Source organism: Falco punctatus, assembly GCF_963210335.1.
Source record: "Falco punctatus genome assembly, chromosome: 9".
Lineage (NCBI taxonomy): Eukaryota > Metazoa > Chordata > Aves > Falconiformes > Falconidae > Falco > Falco punctatus.
This window is the reverse complement of record NC_137589.1, coordinates 8,623,443-8,642,423: the sequence shown is the minus strand read 5'-3', so window position 1 is coordinate 8,642,423 and position 18,981 is coordinate 8,623,443. Positions and strand designations below refer to the sequence as shown.

The following is an 18,981-nucleotide window of genomic DNA, read 5'->3' as shown; positions in this document are numbered from 1 at the left end:
TGTTTAAAACTGGTTTGAGTCAAATCAAAGTTTTCACTAAAAATGTAAGCACTGTATTCCCAGGACCCTCAGCACCTTGGTTAACTGTTTAAAAAAAATATGTTTATAAAGACTTTGCTCAAATGTATTGGTAATAAATAATTCTAGAGCTAGGCAATGGAGCGGATTTGATCCAGATCCAAACATTGATTGCGTGTGGATTAGAATACTGCATGGGGTGGAGCAGTGTGTGCACTATCAATTAGATTCTCAGTAACTTAGTTCAGAGAAAATTGGGCCTTGGGATCACTGTTCATCATAATTTAGGGTATATTGTCCACAAGTTCTATTCTTCACATTAGTTTCTTAGAGATGGTGAGACTCTTACCAGCTGATAAGAATTTAATAGCTTATTTCACCTTACAACACCTGTACACATCTGATCAATAGTCTAGTTTAATGAAAGAAGACTTGAACTCTAGGTGTTAAGATTATATTAGGTGTAGGTAGTAAAAGTGTTATTTGAAGTGTTTCATGCCTCAGATCTCAGATCATGCCTTGTTTTTGACTCAGATCTCACTGATTTGGGTGATAAGACAACAGGTATTTGTACTCCAGGCAAAATGCTGTTTCTCAGACATTCACAAAGCAAAAAGTTATGGTCAGCAAGATCTAAAAGGCATGAAAAATGAATTTTAAGCAATTGAATAAAATTTCTTGACAAGTTGTAGTAATTATATAATATTGAGAAATTAACGAGTTTCTTACTTTTATTGGAAAATATGTGCATGTTTGATTTTGACCCTGTGGAGCACCAGAATTTGGTTATATAATTAAACCTTGCTTCAGGTACTGTCATTACAGCATTGAACGATAGCTTAGAGTAAAGAAACTTCTACATTGTTATTTCAGTAAATCTACTTAGAACTGCATGATCCTTGTGTTGCCTGAGCTATGCCTGTCAGGCTCCTTCCTAATACGGCAGCTTCAGAAAAAGGTCTGAAGCATGTATTGAATGAAGATATTTTTGTTTCAGTGCTCATCTGTTACTCAAACAGTCAAGATTGTCAAGAAAAGTAGCAAAAGTGATGGTAGTATGCATTAGTTTTGGTATTCATACACAGTAATAGATCTGCTCAGTCAGAACTGGGATGACACAACTAGTTTATTTCACATGTGGCTGTTCAGCTGCTTAAGTTTTAGCCATTTCTGACCAAAGAAGCTCTATTTTAACTGGTAGCTTGAGAAGCTGCATGTCCCCGTAGTTAATACGCTGGTTTACCCAATCCTGAAGTGATCAGTTCTCTGAGTTCATTTTAAGGGATGTTACTTCTAAGCAGCTACTCGAGACATGCCTGCCATAAGACTAAGGGACATTTTGTTTTGATTCTGTAGACCAGCAGTTCAGATGAGTTGCAGGAGACAAGTTTTTCCATCTGTTTCCCATCCTCAGTGCAGCATGCAGGAATCTTTTCTGATTTCTTCCAGAACAATTGCATTTTAAGATACGAAAAATAGCTTATTGGGTTCATGTTTTCGGATTCTAAATTACCCAGCCGATGGCATTGTTCAGGAGACAGAAACCCAGTGTAAGAATAACCTAAATTTAAGTCACTATGGGTACGCGAAGTATTGTGTAGCTCATGATTCCTCAAGCCAAAATTCGAATTATGCTGTCCTGTGTAGATGCAGACCTGCTCTGGGTAGGATGTGAAACTACATCTTCCCACAAAGTTGGAGAATCTTTGGTAGCCAGTAGAACAGACAGTTGTATTGGGTTTATGTTCAGAAAAAAGAAATTAGAGACAGATGATTTGTGATTAATCCAGCTTCTGCTGGACCTAGCCAGAAAAGCAAGTTCTACCTTGTTAATAAGGGCTGGATACTAGACCTAACAAAATTACTCCATTCAAAAACTTTAAAAGATTTAAAGAGGAGGAAGCATCGTGACCACAAGGTGCTTGGGTTGTATATTCATTGCATCAAGACATGCTGCATCTTGTGATTGTTTTAACCTGTGTGAAAGTTAACTATAGTCTCAGTGGACAGGAGTACAGAATAAATAGGCATTTTTACATAGCCTTACGCTTAGCCAGTGGATTTCACAGCCACATACAGAAATGGAAATTCAGTTTAATCTGTCATCACTCCTGGTTTACATACAAATGAGCAGAAACTCAGTACAGTTCTCAAGGATAGGTCTGATAAACTGTAGTGTGATTTGAATGTCATGCAGTAGGGTTGATTGCCACTTGAAATTAAATAATATAGTTTAGCAGAGGTTAGGATCTAGGACTTAATTGTATCCTGGGTTTCCCTAGGCTAGGATTCAACTTCTTTGTGTCTCTTTTTCAATGCAAGAAAGCATTCTTTGAAAATATGTAGTGCTTGAAATTCAAGTAGGAGTAGCTTTCTAAAGAAAGTGACAGCTGAAATAAAAACCCATTAGGTAATGATTTATTGTCTTTGTGTGGTTTTGTGTGTAAAAGTTTCACTTCAACACTGTTAATAATGAATCTCTTCTTTTCTTTTCTAGGTTGTCTTAGTCTTCGCTCTTAGTATTGGTGCTCTTGTAATATACTTCATAGACTCGTCAAAGTGAGTATTCTAGAACATATTCCTTACCCTTCTTTCCTGCAGCAGTTATACATCTTTAAATTGCTCCATTCATCTACTTCAAATCAGCGCTTGGTCTCATCACCTGAGCGCGAAGAACTTTATAGTAGTGCTTGGTCTACTGAAATAACTCAAGAATGGGAAAAAGATCTTCTATATAAAAAAAAAAATATCTTATATAAAATGGGAAAAGATCTTATAGATTGAACGCAGTCACATTGCATCTGTAGAATGTAGAGAAAAACTACTTCTGTGTGTTGAGATTATACATACTGTTACAAAATGGTCGTTTTTATGTTCATTGGGTATATGTAGAATGGCTCAAATTCCAGACTAGGATAACAAATACGTGAGAATATTCACCAAAAAATTAGTTTGCAGGAGGAAAAAAGTGTCATAGGAGACCGACTTGGAACGCTTCTGAAAAACTCTGAATGAATTAGTATAAGCATTATATATTGCATATCTGTTCAGACTTCAAACTCCTTGGTTCGATAGATTTTTCCCAAGACAAGGTGAGCCAGTAAAAACATGCAAAGCATGTCAGTATTTTTTTAGATTTACACCAACATTATTGTATAGTGTTGCAGTTTTGGCCAGGCAATAGAAAGTTTCATCCTGACCTTTTGAGGTATGTGATGGTTTGATACAAACTGGTGTTAACTAGAAATATCCTCTCTTTGCGATTGTTCGTACATCACCCTTGCTTTTGTATCAAGCTGGACACTGTCAGTGGTGTTAACAGGCAAATTGGTAACCTAACACGTAAGAAACCAATAAAAAGGGACTTAACAGAATATTACTCTGATGAATCCAGTTATTTTGGGAGGATGATATTCTAAAGTATCAATAGCATTTTAAAGCTGTAGGACTACATATGTGCAGCTTTTCTCCCAAGTAGTTTTCGGCTTGCTGTTGCTGCAGCAGGTAGGAGAGTATGCTGGAGTCACCCCACGTGAGCCAGCCTAGCTGTCTGTAACAGCAGTGGTTGTTATACAACAATCCTTATGTGGCTCAGAAAATTAGGCGTTTCACCATTGATGTTTGTACATACTGATATTTAGGTAGGTGGTAGCACCAGCAAAAGGCATTAAGTACTGGCTTATCAGTGCTATATCATGTGCATTTCAAGCCATACCTTTGTAGCCTCGGTGTGTCAAAAGTAACACAAGTAACTAACACAGAGATTTTCTTTGTGGAGAAGAGCCAAGTGGTGGGAAAACTCAAGCTCTGTCTTGAGCTCCCTTGAAAGGGACAACAATGATTTTTCCTTCTTAACATTGCAGTGAGCATTCTCATTAGTTTTAGCAATTTTTTCTTTATTATGTCACTACTGAAGCACGTAAGGTAGTGATTTTTCTAAAGACCTTTTAAAAAACTTTTTGAAACACAAGGGCAGAACTTCTGGGTGCCCAACATATCCAGGTCGAAAGTGTCAAACAGAATAAAACCTGTTTCCACTTCTGTTTCAATTTCAGACCGACAAAATATAGCTATGTGTTTGGGCAGTTTTCTTTTGGAAAACTAATGGATTTGATAATGATTTTTAGGCATTGCATTCCAGAGACCTTTTTAAATTGTTTTTAATCAAGGAGAACAAAACTAACAACGTGGGAGATTTCTCTGACATGGTTAAGGTTTCAGCAGGCCGCTTAATCTATGTACTGCTACCAGCTTATTTGGCTGCTCTGCGAGTGGGGATAGCAAAATGTTTTAAGTGTAGGTTTCTCTGGGTTTTCAGCTAACATTGTACTTCCAGCTGCAGTTTAAATTCAGCAGCCTCAAGTTAGTATAGTCTGCTTCCACACTTTGCCTTTGTTTTCTCCTGCTACTCTTACCCTACTTCTCACACACCTTTGTCTTTTTTTTTTCTTTCTTTTTTTTTTTTTAAATACTTATTAGTAGTTTAATTCAGGTTAGAAACTCCCCTGATATATCCCTGAAGGGAAAATTCTGCTTTATTCTGTATTAGCAGCTGACCTGACACGCATTTCAGCAATGTAGAGTCAACTGTAGCAATATATCCGTCAATTTAAGGTTCCCAAGTGCATGATTAGTAAAAGTAATTCATTTCAGAATTTGGTTAAACAGTGAGTAATGAAGGTATGGTGAGAGGAAGGCTTGTGATATCCTCAACAAAACAACTGGAAGAACAGAAACTATGGCTTGGCCAGGAGCAGTGGAGACAGCCAGGGTTTAGTGCTCACACCCACCAGACAGATAGCGACATACACCGCTGCGTGCTTTCCCTGGACAATGCGTTCCATAGCTGTTGTATTCCATCAGTGCCACGGACACTTAGCTGTCACTTGATCTTATGCATAGTGTGACAAAAAAAATCGTGTCTTCAATCCAAAGCTGAAGAGTACTAGTGTAAGCATTTGTCTAAACCAAAATGCCAGTGATCTGTTCAGCCAAGGCTTTTAATCTGTTAGTAGGTCTTCAGATGCGGTGGCAGATACCTCCACAAGGGAATCCCACATGACTTCATATGTAAGGGGCATCAAGAAAGATGGGAATAACAGCACCACTTTCTTAGATAGTGAAGGAAGGGGAAAGAGTGGAAAGACCACTGAGTTTTTTCAGGCAAGGATGTGTGTCGTGATTAATTCTAGTGGAAGACACTGGGGAAGTCAGTAAGGCTCGTACTGAAGGTACTATATTCATGGTGTAGGGGAGGTGACTGGGGGCAAAATGAGTGCCACCACAGCTGTTTAGAGGAGGGTAAACTAAAGCATTTTGATGGAACCTGGGTCATCACTGGAAGCGACACTCTCCCAGTGTAGTACTACTTAAAATAGCATTGCACTTGGCATACCGTTTGCAGAGATCTGAGCTCAGAAAACAGTGCAGCTTCATTAGCGTAGTATCCCCCAGACCAGTTAGTCCTACATCTCAGCAGAGCCAGTTAAGCTGCTTTGCGTTGCTGCTGTACTAATTCTGGTTCTGGCACAAACTTGGGCATCTCTGCACCATACGCCATTACAAAATATGGGCACGGTTGTGATGCAGTACAGCTGCTTCAATCAGAATTGACTGTTCTTAGTAAAAAGCACTACTGAACTCACCTTTCAAGAAAGGTTCTAAACAAAATCACAAAAATTACCATTCCTGGTGGAAAGAATGAAGGTTCTTTATTGTGAGAATTCCATTCCCCTTCATTAAGAATAATCTGTTGTTTATTCAATGCTTCTACTTTTTACAAGCCACCAGCTTGAATTGTTGTCCCCTAGTACCGCACGATGTATATAGAAAATTTTTCTTTAAAGTGAATATGTACCCTTTCAGTGATGCGTGGTAGAAACTAATGGAAAATTTCAGTTCTTAAACTGAGATTTTATTTAGCAGACAAATGACTAACTTGGCATCCCTGTCAATTAAATCCAGTCACTTCCTGATAGGAAATGTTTCACTTATTACTAAAGGACTAGACTCTTCCCTTCCTTTATTTGTAGGATCTCGTTCCTAAAATACTGTTTTCTTGGACAATGGTATTTTTCAAAAAGTTAATTGTGAAATATTTGCCAAAGAGAAATTATAAATATCACCCACATAATTATTTTAATCTTTATGTAACAAATAACCAAATTGTTAGTTTTCTTTTTAGAGATTCGACCACCTTTATGTCTGACTTCCATTTTTACTTTGAATAAAAGCAGAACGTTCAAAGTAGAAGTTGTAAGCAGTTACTTAGAAGAGTTTTGATTAAGACAGTGATCTATTTAGTATCCTATATCCTAGTGATGGTTCTTTTCAGATTCATGTTTCCTTTAAAATTTTTCATCAATTAATTTTTCAATGTAAGGAAATAATGGAAGTATCCTTCATTCCTAAGAGGAAAATCTGACTCGATATTTGACTTGATGTGGACTCTTTAGATCATTCTCTAGAGTCTGCTGTGTGTGCTGCAGTAGAATAGAGCTGGATGTCTGCCAATATTTTTTCATTTTCTGTGCTTTTTTGTAAGTAGTTTTCACAACCTTCCTCCTTCCTGTGTCTGCTTTTTCTACATGGAGAAAAATAAACAGGTATTTTAATACATATAAAAGTACTTATCTCAGTTTTATTTATGTCAGCATTAAAGATGAATTGCCTGTTTTCATTTCCATTTGTTATCCTGATCTCTGCATATCATACTGAATTAGTGACTTGAATAGAGTAGAGAATAACATTTGCTTGCCATGATAATTTGTAGGCACGGTCAGTGAAAGCACTAGCAGAGAACTCAATTTCCCACTAAACCAGTAACTCAGGGCTCCTGTTTTCTATTTCTTGTAATGGCAGTAGCATGGAAACTGCTTATGATGTGAATCATCCGTTTCTGCTCCGGTTCTGTTTTCTCTTCTGGGGTGCAATGCAGTGTAATATGCAACCGTGGTGGATATAAGCTGTGCTTTTCAGGCACAGAAATTTATTTATTTATTTATTTTCCAAAAAGCTTGCTTTCTAATGACCAGTTATTACTGTCCTGTCTCTTGAAGTTTGCCTCATTTACTGGGGTCCCTTCACTACAAACTGACATCAATGTAGAGATAATAGAGCCCATCAATGGCAAGGTGAAAACATGAAAACTCTCACAACTTGCTTAATATGTTCTACTTGCATGTGTTTTTCAGATTAGTTATTTGGAGTTGTTCGTATTTTCAGAGGCACCACTGGTGTTATCCCTAAATAGCTAATTTTTCCAATACTGTGTCACGTATTGTACTTGCTTAGAGTTGTACATAAAAGTGCCATCTGGTAATGAGTATAAAACAGCTGGATCTAAGAACAACAGTGGCACTGTGAATAGGGAGATTTATACAAATATACATACAGATATATAGGTTCATTCTGAGCTCTGAACTTGATCTTAACTGGTATGTTCTTAACCAGACAGCTTTATTTCTTTTTATACGTGGAAAATAGAAAGGGTAAACGTACAGACAACTCTACTTTTATTAAACCTTCTATATATTTATGTATATCTGAGAAGATTTCAGAAGTACTTGATCCTTTCACATACTGATTGTGTAAATTCCCCTTTGTTTTGATCTGATACCTAAGGAACCTGAATACTGTTCAAATGTAAAACTAGCAAGTTTGTCTTAAGTATACCATAAGGAAAATGCCCTTATTTTGATCCTCAGTTTGATTTCTAAACTATTTTTTTTTAAATTATGTGCTTTTTGCAAATGTGTCTATACTAGACTTTCCTTAAAGCTTTCCAAGTTTCTAAAAACTATCAGAAAATACATATCCTCCTCATCTCCATAACCCTTTCCTCAATGCTATGACAGGAAGCGAACGCAAAGATGTACTTTTAGCTATTACGTACTAGGGTTTCATTGACACAGATCATACTTTATGAGAGTGTGAGACCTTGGCCTCTTTGGAATTGCATTAGTTGTGAATTAAACGTGAAGAGTACGGGATAATGCAATTTAAAGCACAGTTTTAATTGATCAGATGAATTGTCTTTTCAGTTTTGTTCTAGGATATAGTTTATTGAGGTAGCGTTTTTTGACAATGAACTACAAAGTTAATTTCAAACAATCAAATCGTTTATAGAAGAAAAAAGAAAATACCTTCAATTGTTAAACTTTGTCATGTGTGCAGCTTAACTGCTGATATTCTAATGCATCATTATTCGTTCTTTTGTCCAGCTTTAATTAAAATATATATAGGCACACCAAAAGTATCCACGTATATGTTTGCATAAAAATACATGCTCAGTTAATGACACATTAACTGTATTCTTGTGTTCTCTTCTGTATGTGGATGACTTTTAGAAAGGATTGTCATTCCCTCCTGGAATACAGTTTTCTTGAGCTTTGTGTTTATTTAGAGTGAAGCAAGTCTTTGTTACATGCTTGCTTAGTAACAATATTGGCTAGAAACACCTATGCCAGAGATGCTATACTAGAAATTGCTTAACAAAGCGGTGCAAAATAAGAAGTCTGGTTTCTTGCTTTGGAGGATTCACATTGTTTTCTCCCATTGTTTGGGAATTGATTAGGAAGGATGCATTGGATATAAGTATTCTATTTGAGGAATTTTCTGTGTGATAGCACAAGGAGAAAAGTGTCATTAGCAAGTTCTCTTGGAATGTTTTACTAGCAAAATGTTAGTTTTTTTTTCCTAAGTGGCACTTTATTTAAAGTTCTTTTGAACTCTATTTTTCTGTGGGAATATTTGAGGATAAGCTGTGACTGTGTACCATGTTTGGCTTTGCTGCTTGTTTGCTACTGCTGTTGTCTTGTCTTGTGAAAGAGATTTGATTTAGTGCAGCACAATGTGCTATAGAAATACGACAAGGCTGATGAGGGTTATTTATTTAAATGTGTTACAGATACAGACTGTCAATGCCCAAGAGAATTCACATCTTTCTCATTTGTTTAGGCTGTGTTACCTCTTTTGCAGATATGCTGACGTATGAACTTTGAGTAGTTCAGTAAGTCTGTAAACATCAAAAATTAAGCATTTTTAGGTACCAATCTCATATTTTCATTACAAATCGGTCAGCTTTTCCACATCACCTGGATTAATCTGTAGAACATTTTGATGAGTCTTTCTCAGTTTCATGGTTCTTAGGGGAAAAAGCAGTTGAAATTTCAGTTGTAAATCAAACAAATGCTGTTGCATCTGAATTTCAAGTGAATCCCATTGGTCTGATTGGTCTATAAAAAGAAGTAAGATGTATCTAAGGTCATCAGAAATGTAGTTCTTAGAGAAAGTTCAGTGTTTCGGTCTTTGATTTTGTTTTTCCACAAAACAGTCTAATAAACTTTGTTATAAGCTTCAGGTTACAGTTTAATTGTTTTGGTTTTCTAAATGTTGTGAATGTATTTTTCTTTTACATTTCTATGTCTTGCATTCTTTAAAATAATGCTGTTTTCTGCTTCAATAAAGAATTTTTGAGCCATGCTGTATCATTTTGCTGAGGACATCCCTGGCTGTTCAGGCTTCTATGCTCATAAGTCTTGCATTTACCAATATTTTGAGTGCATACAGATTCTACGTAGCATTTCAGTCTTCATGTTTGAGGAATTAAGTAGGGCTTAAATATAGCACTAAGCTTTGTGTCAACCCTTTCTACTTACGGTGAAATTTACTCTTGCAAAAATATTTTTGTTATCTTTATAAACCCCTTCTTTGTCTTACTATACTCATTAACCCACACTATGGCCACCAGAGCATTCCTTCATACTTTAAGTACACATTAGAGTTAATATGTATACTTTTTTTTTTTTCCTGATGGATGAGTAGAGATGGAGCAGATGACTTAAAATTCTGGGATCTGGTTCAAGGAAATGTTTTTAGATGATATTTACCATTGCTAACATTGCCAAAATTGCAGTGGTCTGTATCTTGGCAAATAGATGAAAACAGTATTATACCCTCCATAATGAGAATTGTTGGGAAATAATACAGTCGGTCTCATACAGACTAAGTTTCCCATGGTACCCTGCAGCCAGTCTCCTAATCAATTTTGATTTTTTAAATTTTTTTTGGCTTGTTTTAATTTTGTGAATACTGCTGCAATTTCTGGCCATTTCTGTGAGCTGATAAATTTTGTCTCATGCTTAAGTAAATTCAGCTCAGTTTGTTCTCCCCACCTCTCTTTTACAAAAAAAAAGGGGTGGTGAAATAAAGAGTTAATTCCTAAAAACAGCTCTTAGTTTTATGAAATGCTTGATAGTTAAATGGATTGATAGGTGTCATTTTCTGATGCAAAGAAATTTGAGGTTAAATATGTAAATTAATTTCTCTGAAGTCATTACTTTCAGGTCACTTGGCTTTACTATTGTAACAGAAATATAACTTCAGCTGTTCCTACTGCTGATTCTTGGCAAATGACAGAATGTATAGTTGATGAAGAGACTGTCAGCACCCCTTCAACTGATACAGCGTTAAGTAACATTTTTAATTATAAGTAGGGGCTAATTTTGTCTTTACTGTGTTTGTAGTAGATAAACAACTGAATGTACACCGTTGATGGTTTAATTGAGAAGCGATTTGCAGAAGAAAGCCTTATTTGTGGCAATGAACATTAATTTTCTTCACTGCTCTGCAAAATTTCATGGGAAAATGTCCATAGCTAAGATTCATTGCTTTCATAATAGTATGCTACAGGTGCAGCCAGGTGGGTACGCAATGCAGTGCATGGTCTCTGCAGGCAATTGAATACCAGAAGGATGGAAGGCTTTTGTTGGGTGCAGATGGTGTTGATTATGAGTGAAATCCAGCAACAAGAGTGATGTGATTATTGACAGGTAAAAGAAACAAGCCAGAGTGTGAGTGTAGGAAGCCCAGATAATTGTCCTCCATGTGTTAGCATACACTTAGCTGCCTAGAACAAAGGGATGAGGTATGCCTATAGGTTTTCTGAGTTTGTTGGTAGATACCTGTCCCTTGAGATACAGCTACCAATCATTATAGGTGTTATCTTCCTTGAATTATTAAAAAAGGTGGATATAGTGAGGCATGCCTGTAGAAATTAGATGTGTGTTTTACACGTTACCCATCTCTTAGCTCAGTGTTTGCATTTGTTCTCTGATATGTTCAGAGAGCTCGAGTGTGGTAAGTTATGTGCAGGTAAGATCTTTAAAACACTATCTGAATATCTCTTCCAATCTACTTGGGAGTTGAGGAAGATTGTAAAACTCATTTATAAAACTTTCTGGTATTCTTCAGCTAGATTATAATCATAGAGAATTATAATTCTTCTTTATGTGTTTGTCATATTGATGTAACAACATTGGATCACAATGATTTTCTCTATTTTTACATAATCACTGGGTAGGCAATATGGAAATATCCTCTTTTCTCTAGACAAAACAATGCAATGAAGTTTCTATTAATTGATGCCGGTAGATAGTGTTTGCTCAATGTTCAAAATTAATTGTTGCAAATGGATTAAATGAGAAATACTGTCAATGAGTTTCAGATAAAATGGTAAGAAAGAAAAAACTTCCTACTGTTATAATTGGTAAATCAAGCTCTGGGTAAATTTCCTTGGTATTATACAGAAATTATTAATTGTGATACACCACCTTGATTTGATAAATTGCAAGCGGATAAATTTTCTGAAGTGTTAAGTCTTGTAAAACATTTATGTAAGGTGAAAGTTTCTGGAAAACATAAAAAATGAGAAATTAATTTGTGGCATAAATAACGTGGTTTGTATATGGAGTTCTGGAAACAAGCCATTATTGTCTTCTATTTGGTTTCCTTTCAGTGTTTTACTAACTGTCTTATATTTCAACATGTAACTTTTTCAGCTGCCTTGGTGCAGAATCTCTGAATTGTTGAGACGGGGGGGGGGGGGGGGGGGGGGGGGGGGGGGGGGGGCGGGGCGGGGCTCAAGAGTTTGTTCAGTCCAGCCCTCCGGCTTCCAGCGGGGCTACCTACAGCAGGTTGCTCAGGACTGTGCCCAGTATGGTGTTGAGTATCTCCAAGGATGGAGATTCTAGACTTTCTGGGCAACCTGTTCTGGTGTTTGATCACCCTCACAGTCAAATGCGGGGTGTTTTTTCTTCTGTTAAATTGCAATTCCATGTCATTCAGCTAATGTCATTTCCTCTTAACCTGTCATTTGGTATCACTGAGAAGAATCTGGCTCTGTTTTCTTTACTCGTGAAGGAGGTTCCATAACTATTTATGCACATTGCTAAGATCCTGCTGAGCCTTTTCTTTTCTGGACAAAAAACTCCCAGCTTTCACAGCCCTCCTTATATTGACAGTGCTCCAGTTCCTTAATATTTTTGTGGCCCTTCACTGGTCTGCCTCCTGTCTGTCTGTGTCCCCATGCTCGGGATACATTTCCTAATGCAGCCCATGCTGCTGCTGACCTTTACTACAAGGGCACATTGATGGCTTATAGTCAGCTTCTGCACCAGCCCCCTCGGGTCCTGTTCTGCAAAGTTGCATGCTAAGGAATCACTGAAGCTCAAGCTTCTATCATTTTGTTATTCCAAAAATCAGTCACTGATTTTCAATAACAAGATTTTATATGTGCAGTGGTATTTAGCCACTGTATTTGCCTTAATATGTTGCCAGATAGGTGCCTCCGTAAATATCAGTCACTTGAATTAATAGTGTTTACACTGAACATAGCAGGCTTAAGTATTTGATCTTCAAGAAGCAAAGTCTTTGTTTTTCATGAGCCAATTCTTACAGGGTTTAAATTTTCAGAATCTCTTAGAATATTAGCTGGTCAAATGAAAGTATCTTATTTCAAGAATCAGATCCTTTGTTTTTAAGGGCTACATGGAACTTCCTAATGTTTTTTTTGGAAGCACTTTGCCGTTAGTTTTTCCTTCTCCAATTTCTACTGAATAGCCAGAAATTTGGTTTTGATAGGGACAAAAGTCAGGGTCGTGGGCATGTTTGCAGGAGAGCACTACATGTTGCACTCTCTAGTTTCTGTCTTTTAAAGATGACTGGAGGAAACTCAGCTCTGAATTAAAAGTTGTCTAATTTAAATATGCTGTTAGCTATGTTTACATAACAAACTTTTTTCAAAGGAGCTGGATTTTAGACTAAAACCTGGCTTCATTTTTTGGTGAAGAGGAAAGTAAAAATTTCTAGACTAACACCAGTAGAATATCTTAAGCCTTGGCAAGGCCTCAAAGCATGCTTCTTTTTCTACACCATTGTATCAGAAATATGTAGAAAAAATAATGAGAGAGTCTGGAGAAAAAACAGGAATGATGAAAAGTTTAGGAAACTTCTTGGGACAGATAAGTTAAAGGAATGAGGAGTGGTTGTTGGAAAGGATTTATTTAGCCTGAGGAAGGAAGAAAACTTCCATCTTGGGTTTTGGTTGGGAGAGCAGACATGGCACCATTCCAATGTGTAAATGAAAGGGTAACCAAAGGTCATCCCTATGCTGTCCTGAGACACTATACAATCTCTAGAATTTACAATTTTGCAGACTTAGTTTGGGTCTTAAGGAAAGTTTGATAGCTGGAACAGTGGTGAAATATCGGAGGAGATAACCTGGAATGGTTGTGGAATTTCCTGCAAAAGAAGCTCTGAAGAAAATAAAATACCTGGTATCTCAGTTGTACGTGTACTCGGTTATACTCTGGTTGGTGGGATGTTGGACTAGATGATGATTAGGTCTTCTGTAACATACAGGTGACTGAGTGGCCTGGGACACAGAATGGAAATGAAGACCATTATTGCTCTGACGATCTAAGCCTGTGGAGCAGGAAGGCTATCTATACCATATCAATCTTACAATTTTATTTTTATTTTTTTTCCTAAAAAATACTTCTGATAAAAAGTCAACATTGAAGACCCTCACCTTTCTACCACAGCTTATTATTTATGATGATAAACTCTTGAGATTCTAAACAGGCTGAAATGGATCCAGGCAGAAGGAATATGCGTGATACTTTCTGGCCCTGGGGCACGCTTCCTTTTCATAACACTTTGCGGTTCAAGGTTACGATTACTCAGATAAGAGTTTGGTCTTTTAGAGTACCTGATCAGTGAGAAATGTTGTTGTTTTTATTTATTTCATCCAGAGGCTGTGTGTAGGCACACAGGAATGCCTCTGAGGATTTGGTGTTAGAAATTAGGATTTTATAGCATGTCTTAAAATTAGTAAAAATCCAACAAGTATGTAGTACCACCAGGTAGAAATTTCTTTTTTGCCTTACTGGGTTGCAATTCAGTTCTGTTATCTCACGACAAATACCATTCATGGCAAGAAAGTTTATATTGGTGCTTCTGGAGCTGTATTAAGTAGTAAAAAAAAAAGCATCGTTTTTGCACATATATGTTATAGTCTGCTTTTAAGTCAAATTCTTTTGTGTCTGCTGTGTTTAGGAAAAAAATTTTTATTCTTTTTTCAGGGTTTGTAGTGGTTTTTTTTGGTTTAGTTTTTGTGTTTTTTTGGTTTAGTTTGTTGGTATTTTTCGGGGGGGGGGGGGGGGGGGGGTGTGTTCTTATGCTTTATGTGGGATACCTGTGTTCCTTTAATGGGGTTGGGGGAAGACAGTGGCTTGATAAAGACGATAGGAGATTGTTCCCTTACCTGGCTATTTTACTCCAAACAACTGCCCATTGTTAAAGGGCATTTGAATACCACTGGCTGGTATTCAACACTAGGATGTGCTGAACTGCATCTCTCTTTCCCAATGAATTGCTTCTGCTTTTGTGTACTGAGAAATCAAAAGGCATCAGGGTAAATGTCAGGGTGAAAACGGACTGCAAATTGACAGCTGCTTGTAGTTGATTCCTGGCAGTCTACATTGCTTTCTAGCCCTGGTTTGGGAAGATTGTCCCCATCTGCTCTAAATTCCATTAGCTTTTGTAGGGCAGGATCTCAGTGTTTGATTTGTGCAAGAGTAAGGAAAATCTTTTATGTGAAGGTTCAAAGATGATGTCAGGTGCAATCAAACATGTCTAGAAAACCATACTTGTAAAATACATTTTAAGTTCTGTAGTTTACCTTCTGCTGCCCTGTTTGCATAAATCTTGCAGTAGTTTTGATGCCATACTCAATTCCTATCTGTGCATGAACTCATAGGTTTGTGAGGCCAGTGAAACCAGAGTAGTAAAAGTATCTCTGTTATCTCAGAACCCCAGAACCAATATCCTTCTTTAATTTCCATGCGTATCTAGTAATTTCTCTTCTGATTCGAGGCAGGGACTGGTGCTACTGTTGGTGTTTTCCTCGTCTTCTGTAGATAGTAATATGAAATGTTCCTTCTTTGGACACTTGAAATTGGTCTGAACTGTGCTTTAGGGTATAATGACGTGCGGAATTAGACTCTATAACTCGAAAGTTATAAAGTAGGTATGTTTATTGCGCGCAGATGCACGGGGGATGGCTCCTCCACAAGCGTGCATACCCGAAGTGACGAACCATCTCACATTTATACAATAAAACAATTGAATATTCAGTTAACGCCTATACATATTCGTTACCTAAACCCCGCTTCGTATGTTAATTAGCTTATCAGTCCGTTTCCTGGAATGTGGTGGTCTTGCAGGTTTGTAGGTGATTCATGTTCTTGTGACCATCCGATCATCTTCAGCAAGGAAAGGTGATTCATGTTCTTGTGACCATCCGATCTTCTCCAGCAAGGAGACTTAACGCTCCCACCCTCTAGATAGCATTTGAATGTCTCTCATCCTTTTCTCATTCTCTTTTAAATAGCCCCTTTGTTAGAGGAAGAAGGGCAGGCGTCTCCCCGTCTCCCCTTTGTTAGAGGAAGAAGGGCAGGTGTCTCCTCAAAACTGTAGTTGTCTCCTCAGAGCTGTGTGCCTATGTGACCAGACACCGCACCCATGACCAGTCACCATACCCACATTCCTGAGTAGACATATACAATCACAGTCGGTGTCCATTGTCCCCATTTCACACTATTTCTCCATATCAGTAATTGTATGGTGTTTCCATGGGATGACGAAATAATTGAATAGATTTTCTGTTTCTTATTCCTGTTGTTTGCTAGTCTAGTAAATTTATGTCTGTTTTTAAAATTATATGTAATATTTGTGTTACAGCACAACATGTTATGCTGCTTCTGAAGAGCAAACTGTTACATGGTGGCTTAAGTTACAATTTATTGATCACGTTTGTGTCTCTGAATAATAATTTGCTTTCTATACTGCAGCAATAACATAATAAGCATATTGATGCCGTTATACTTGCATATACATTCTTTTGATAACCACTTGGATCTGAACTTAAGAAATACAGATAAAAAAAAATGTAGGCTAGCTTTTAATTGCAGTTTAGATTCCCGTAACTTTTACTGGCAACAAGTATCTGGAAATCTGTCCTGTGTTTATTTTCACCATTTAGTGCACGCTATAATTTGGAGGTCAGTTTGTGAAATTTAACTGTATAGATCACATTTATGGTGTGCTCAGTTTCACTTCTTTGTTTTCACAAACTCATACTGTGCTGCTTGATGTGTTTGCAGTATTGCCATGAGAACATATTCCTAAATTACATTTTAAATTCTTTGAAAAACCACATTGGTATAAAATTGATATACAGGTTAGAACCTTTCATTCCTCCCCCCCCCACCCCCCCACCCCGCTTTTCCTCTTTTCAGATGAATCTGCATTTTGTATTTCATCCCAAAGCCTCTGACAAAGCATCTGCAAATGCTTCATCCCATGCTTTCTTTCCCTGTAGACAGATTAGTTGTGCACACTGAATTAACAGTGTTCTTCCTTACCATTGGTGAAATTTACAAATCTATCCAATAAAAAAGCCAACTTGGATGAAGTTTTAAAAATACGAGATACCATATAGCTGTTTCCAAAACATGGCTTGCATAAAAGATTGCCTTTCAGAGTGAGGTTGGATGTACAGTCAGTGTCTTATCCTCTGCTTTTCAAGCTACAGATACAAATGAAGATCTGACCTCTTTTCCTTTTTTTCTTCCCTTTTCTCCTGACAGCTTGACAAATTGTAGCTTTTGGGACACCCCAGTAATTGATGAGTCATTTCTGCTTAAAAATAGAATTCCTTGCAGCAAGGACACCCATTCCACTTTTGATGCATATGTTGTTTCTGACAGAGTCACACGGCCAACTATGCCATGTTAATTAAGCAACTAGATAAAAATACTTGCTCTTGAGCAAATACCAGAGTTGGAATCCAACAACATTCAGGAAAAAAAAAAAGGAAAACCCGTATACATGAGTGTGTATACCTGTGTGCTTCCCCACCTTTCCTGTATTTGCTGACATGAGCCTTTTTTAGATATCTGGTACAATGTAATGAGCATAGCTATCCCACCTTTCCCTTTCTTTCTGGTTGGTTTTTTGGTTTTTTTTTTTTGTGGGTTTGTTTTTGTTTTGTTTTGTTTTTCTTTTTCCCCCTTCTTTTTTTAAAACCCTCTGAGACCGGACTGAACACCAGCTTCACAAAGGGAATTGTAAGAGCCGATTAATCTGTTCAGAAGAAAAGCTGTAAGGAAGCATTACAATGCTGTTATCCTTTTAATTGGTGTGGCACATTAAATACCCACAGGAAGAGTTCTGCAAGAGAACAGTGATCAAATGATCACTTCAGCAGTAGGTACCTGTGCTAGGGTACCCTATTCAAGCCTCAATCAGATAGAGAGCATAACATACAAGTCTGATAATAGTAAAAATAGCGATGTAAAGCATTGTAGTAGGTCTTGCTAACTTTAACAGTCATAAAGTTTTTCTTACTCTTATCAAACCTCTTGTGATTAGAGGCAGTGGGATGGACTGTCCTTGAGCAAAATTACTAGCTTGTGGCATATTTATTCCCCTGGTATCAGTGGGAATTATTTGGCCTCAAAAATAAAGACCACCCACTAATGTGGAACAATTTGATGACAACACAAAACTATAAAAATATAATGTTTTCCTTGGAGATTTGGAGACTTGTTTTTCATCACATGATCTGCATCTTAATAAGCATTAGAAAGTGGGTTCTATGCAAGCTGGTTTCTTTGTAGCATCCATAAAACAATGAATTCTTGTAATTCAGAAAATTGCAGAAGTTTGCTAGAGACAGCATGATACATGTAAGATTCATTGGACAATGCGAGTGTGATAGTCTGATGCTATAACTAATAGGTATATATACCTAAATAACACACACATTTGTGGTGTTCCCATTACCCTTTTGAATTTAACATTTTCTCAAAACAAAGGAACTTTCTATTCACATGTAATTATTTAAATTCCTACTAATTATACTCCATCTCTACTGAGAAACATAATTTTTCAACAGATGGCTCAATTTCTATTCTTATGAGAAAATGGAGTTATAAGAATAAGGTTATATTGAGTATATGAAGTATGTTCTGATATTATTTGTATTTATACTGTGAAACTATTCTTTCTGAGAAGTCGTCCACTTAAGATAGCTGAACTGAGATAAACTAGTTTTGCTAGTCACAGTCAGACTAGTTGAAACACTCTTAGGTGAGTTAGATTTTAAATAATAGAAGACAGTACTGAAGTCAGCAGTTGATATACCATTATTTAAAGAAAATCTATTCTTCACCGCACATAATCTTTCTGAATAATACTAATGCTCTAAAAAAATTCTTGTAAAGCTCTAATAACTTAATGTTTATCCTTAATTTTTCTGACCTTATATTTGAAATTTTAGTAATATGCATTACAATGCTATCATTAAATTCAAATGAGAAATAATTAGTATCTGTAAACTAGGGTCAGAGTAAAAAAAATAACAAAAAACCCCACAACCCACAAAAACACAAACCCATGCCTGTTCTGAGTATCACTTGATTATCAATCACTCTGTATAAAGCCCTGTAACACTTCTACAATATTACAGTTTTACTGTAGATCTGAAGTGTTGCAAACCTTTTTTTTTTTTTTTTTTTTTTTTTTTGTAAAATTAAGCAAAAGAGTAGAATAACAGTG

General features: G+C 36.8%; 1 protein-coding gene across 15 annotated transcripts in view; it reads left to right on the top strand.

Annotated features, from left to right (window-relative positions):
* The window catches only part of KCNMA1 (potassium calcium-activated channel subfamily M alpha 1), a 555,223-nt gene that overhangs the window by 234,571 nt on the left and 301,671 nt on the right, over positions 1-18,981 (top strand). For all 15 annotated transcript variants that reach the window (XM_080403227.1, XM_080403225.1, XM_080403230.1 and 12 more), the window contains one exon: positions 2,516-2,577. In XM_080403227.1, coding sequence (XP_080259353.1) covers positions 2,516-2,577 — 62 coding nt within the window. The remainder of the gene's footprint in view (positions 1-2,515; positions 2,578-18,981) is intronic.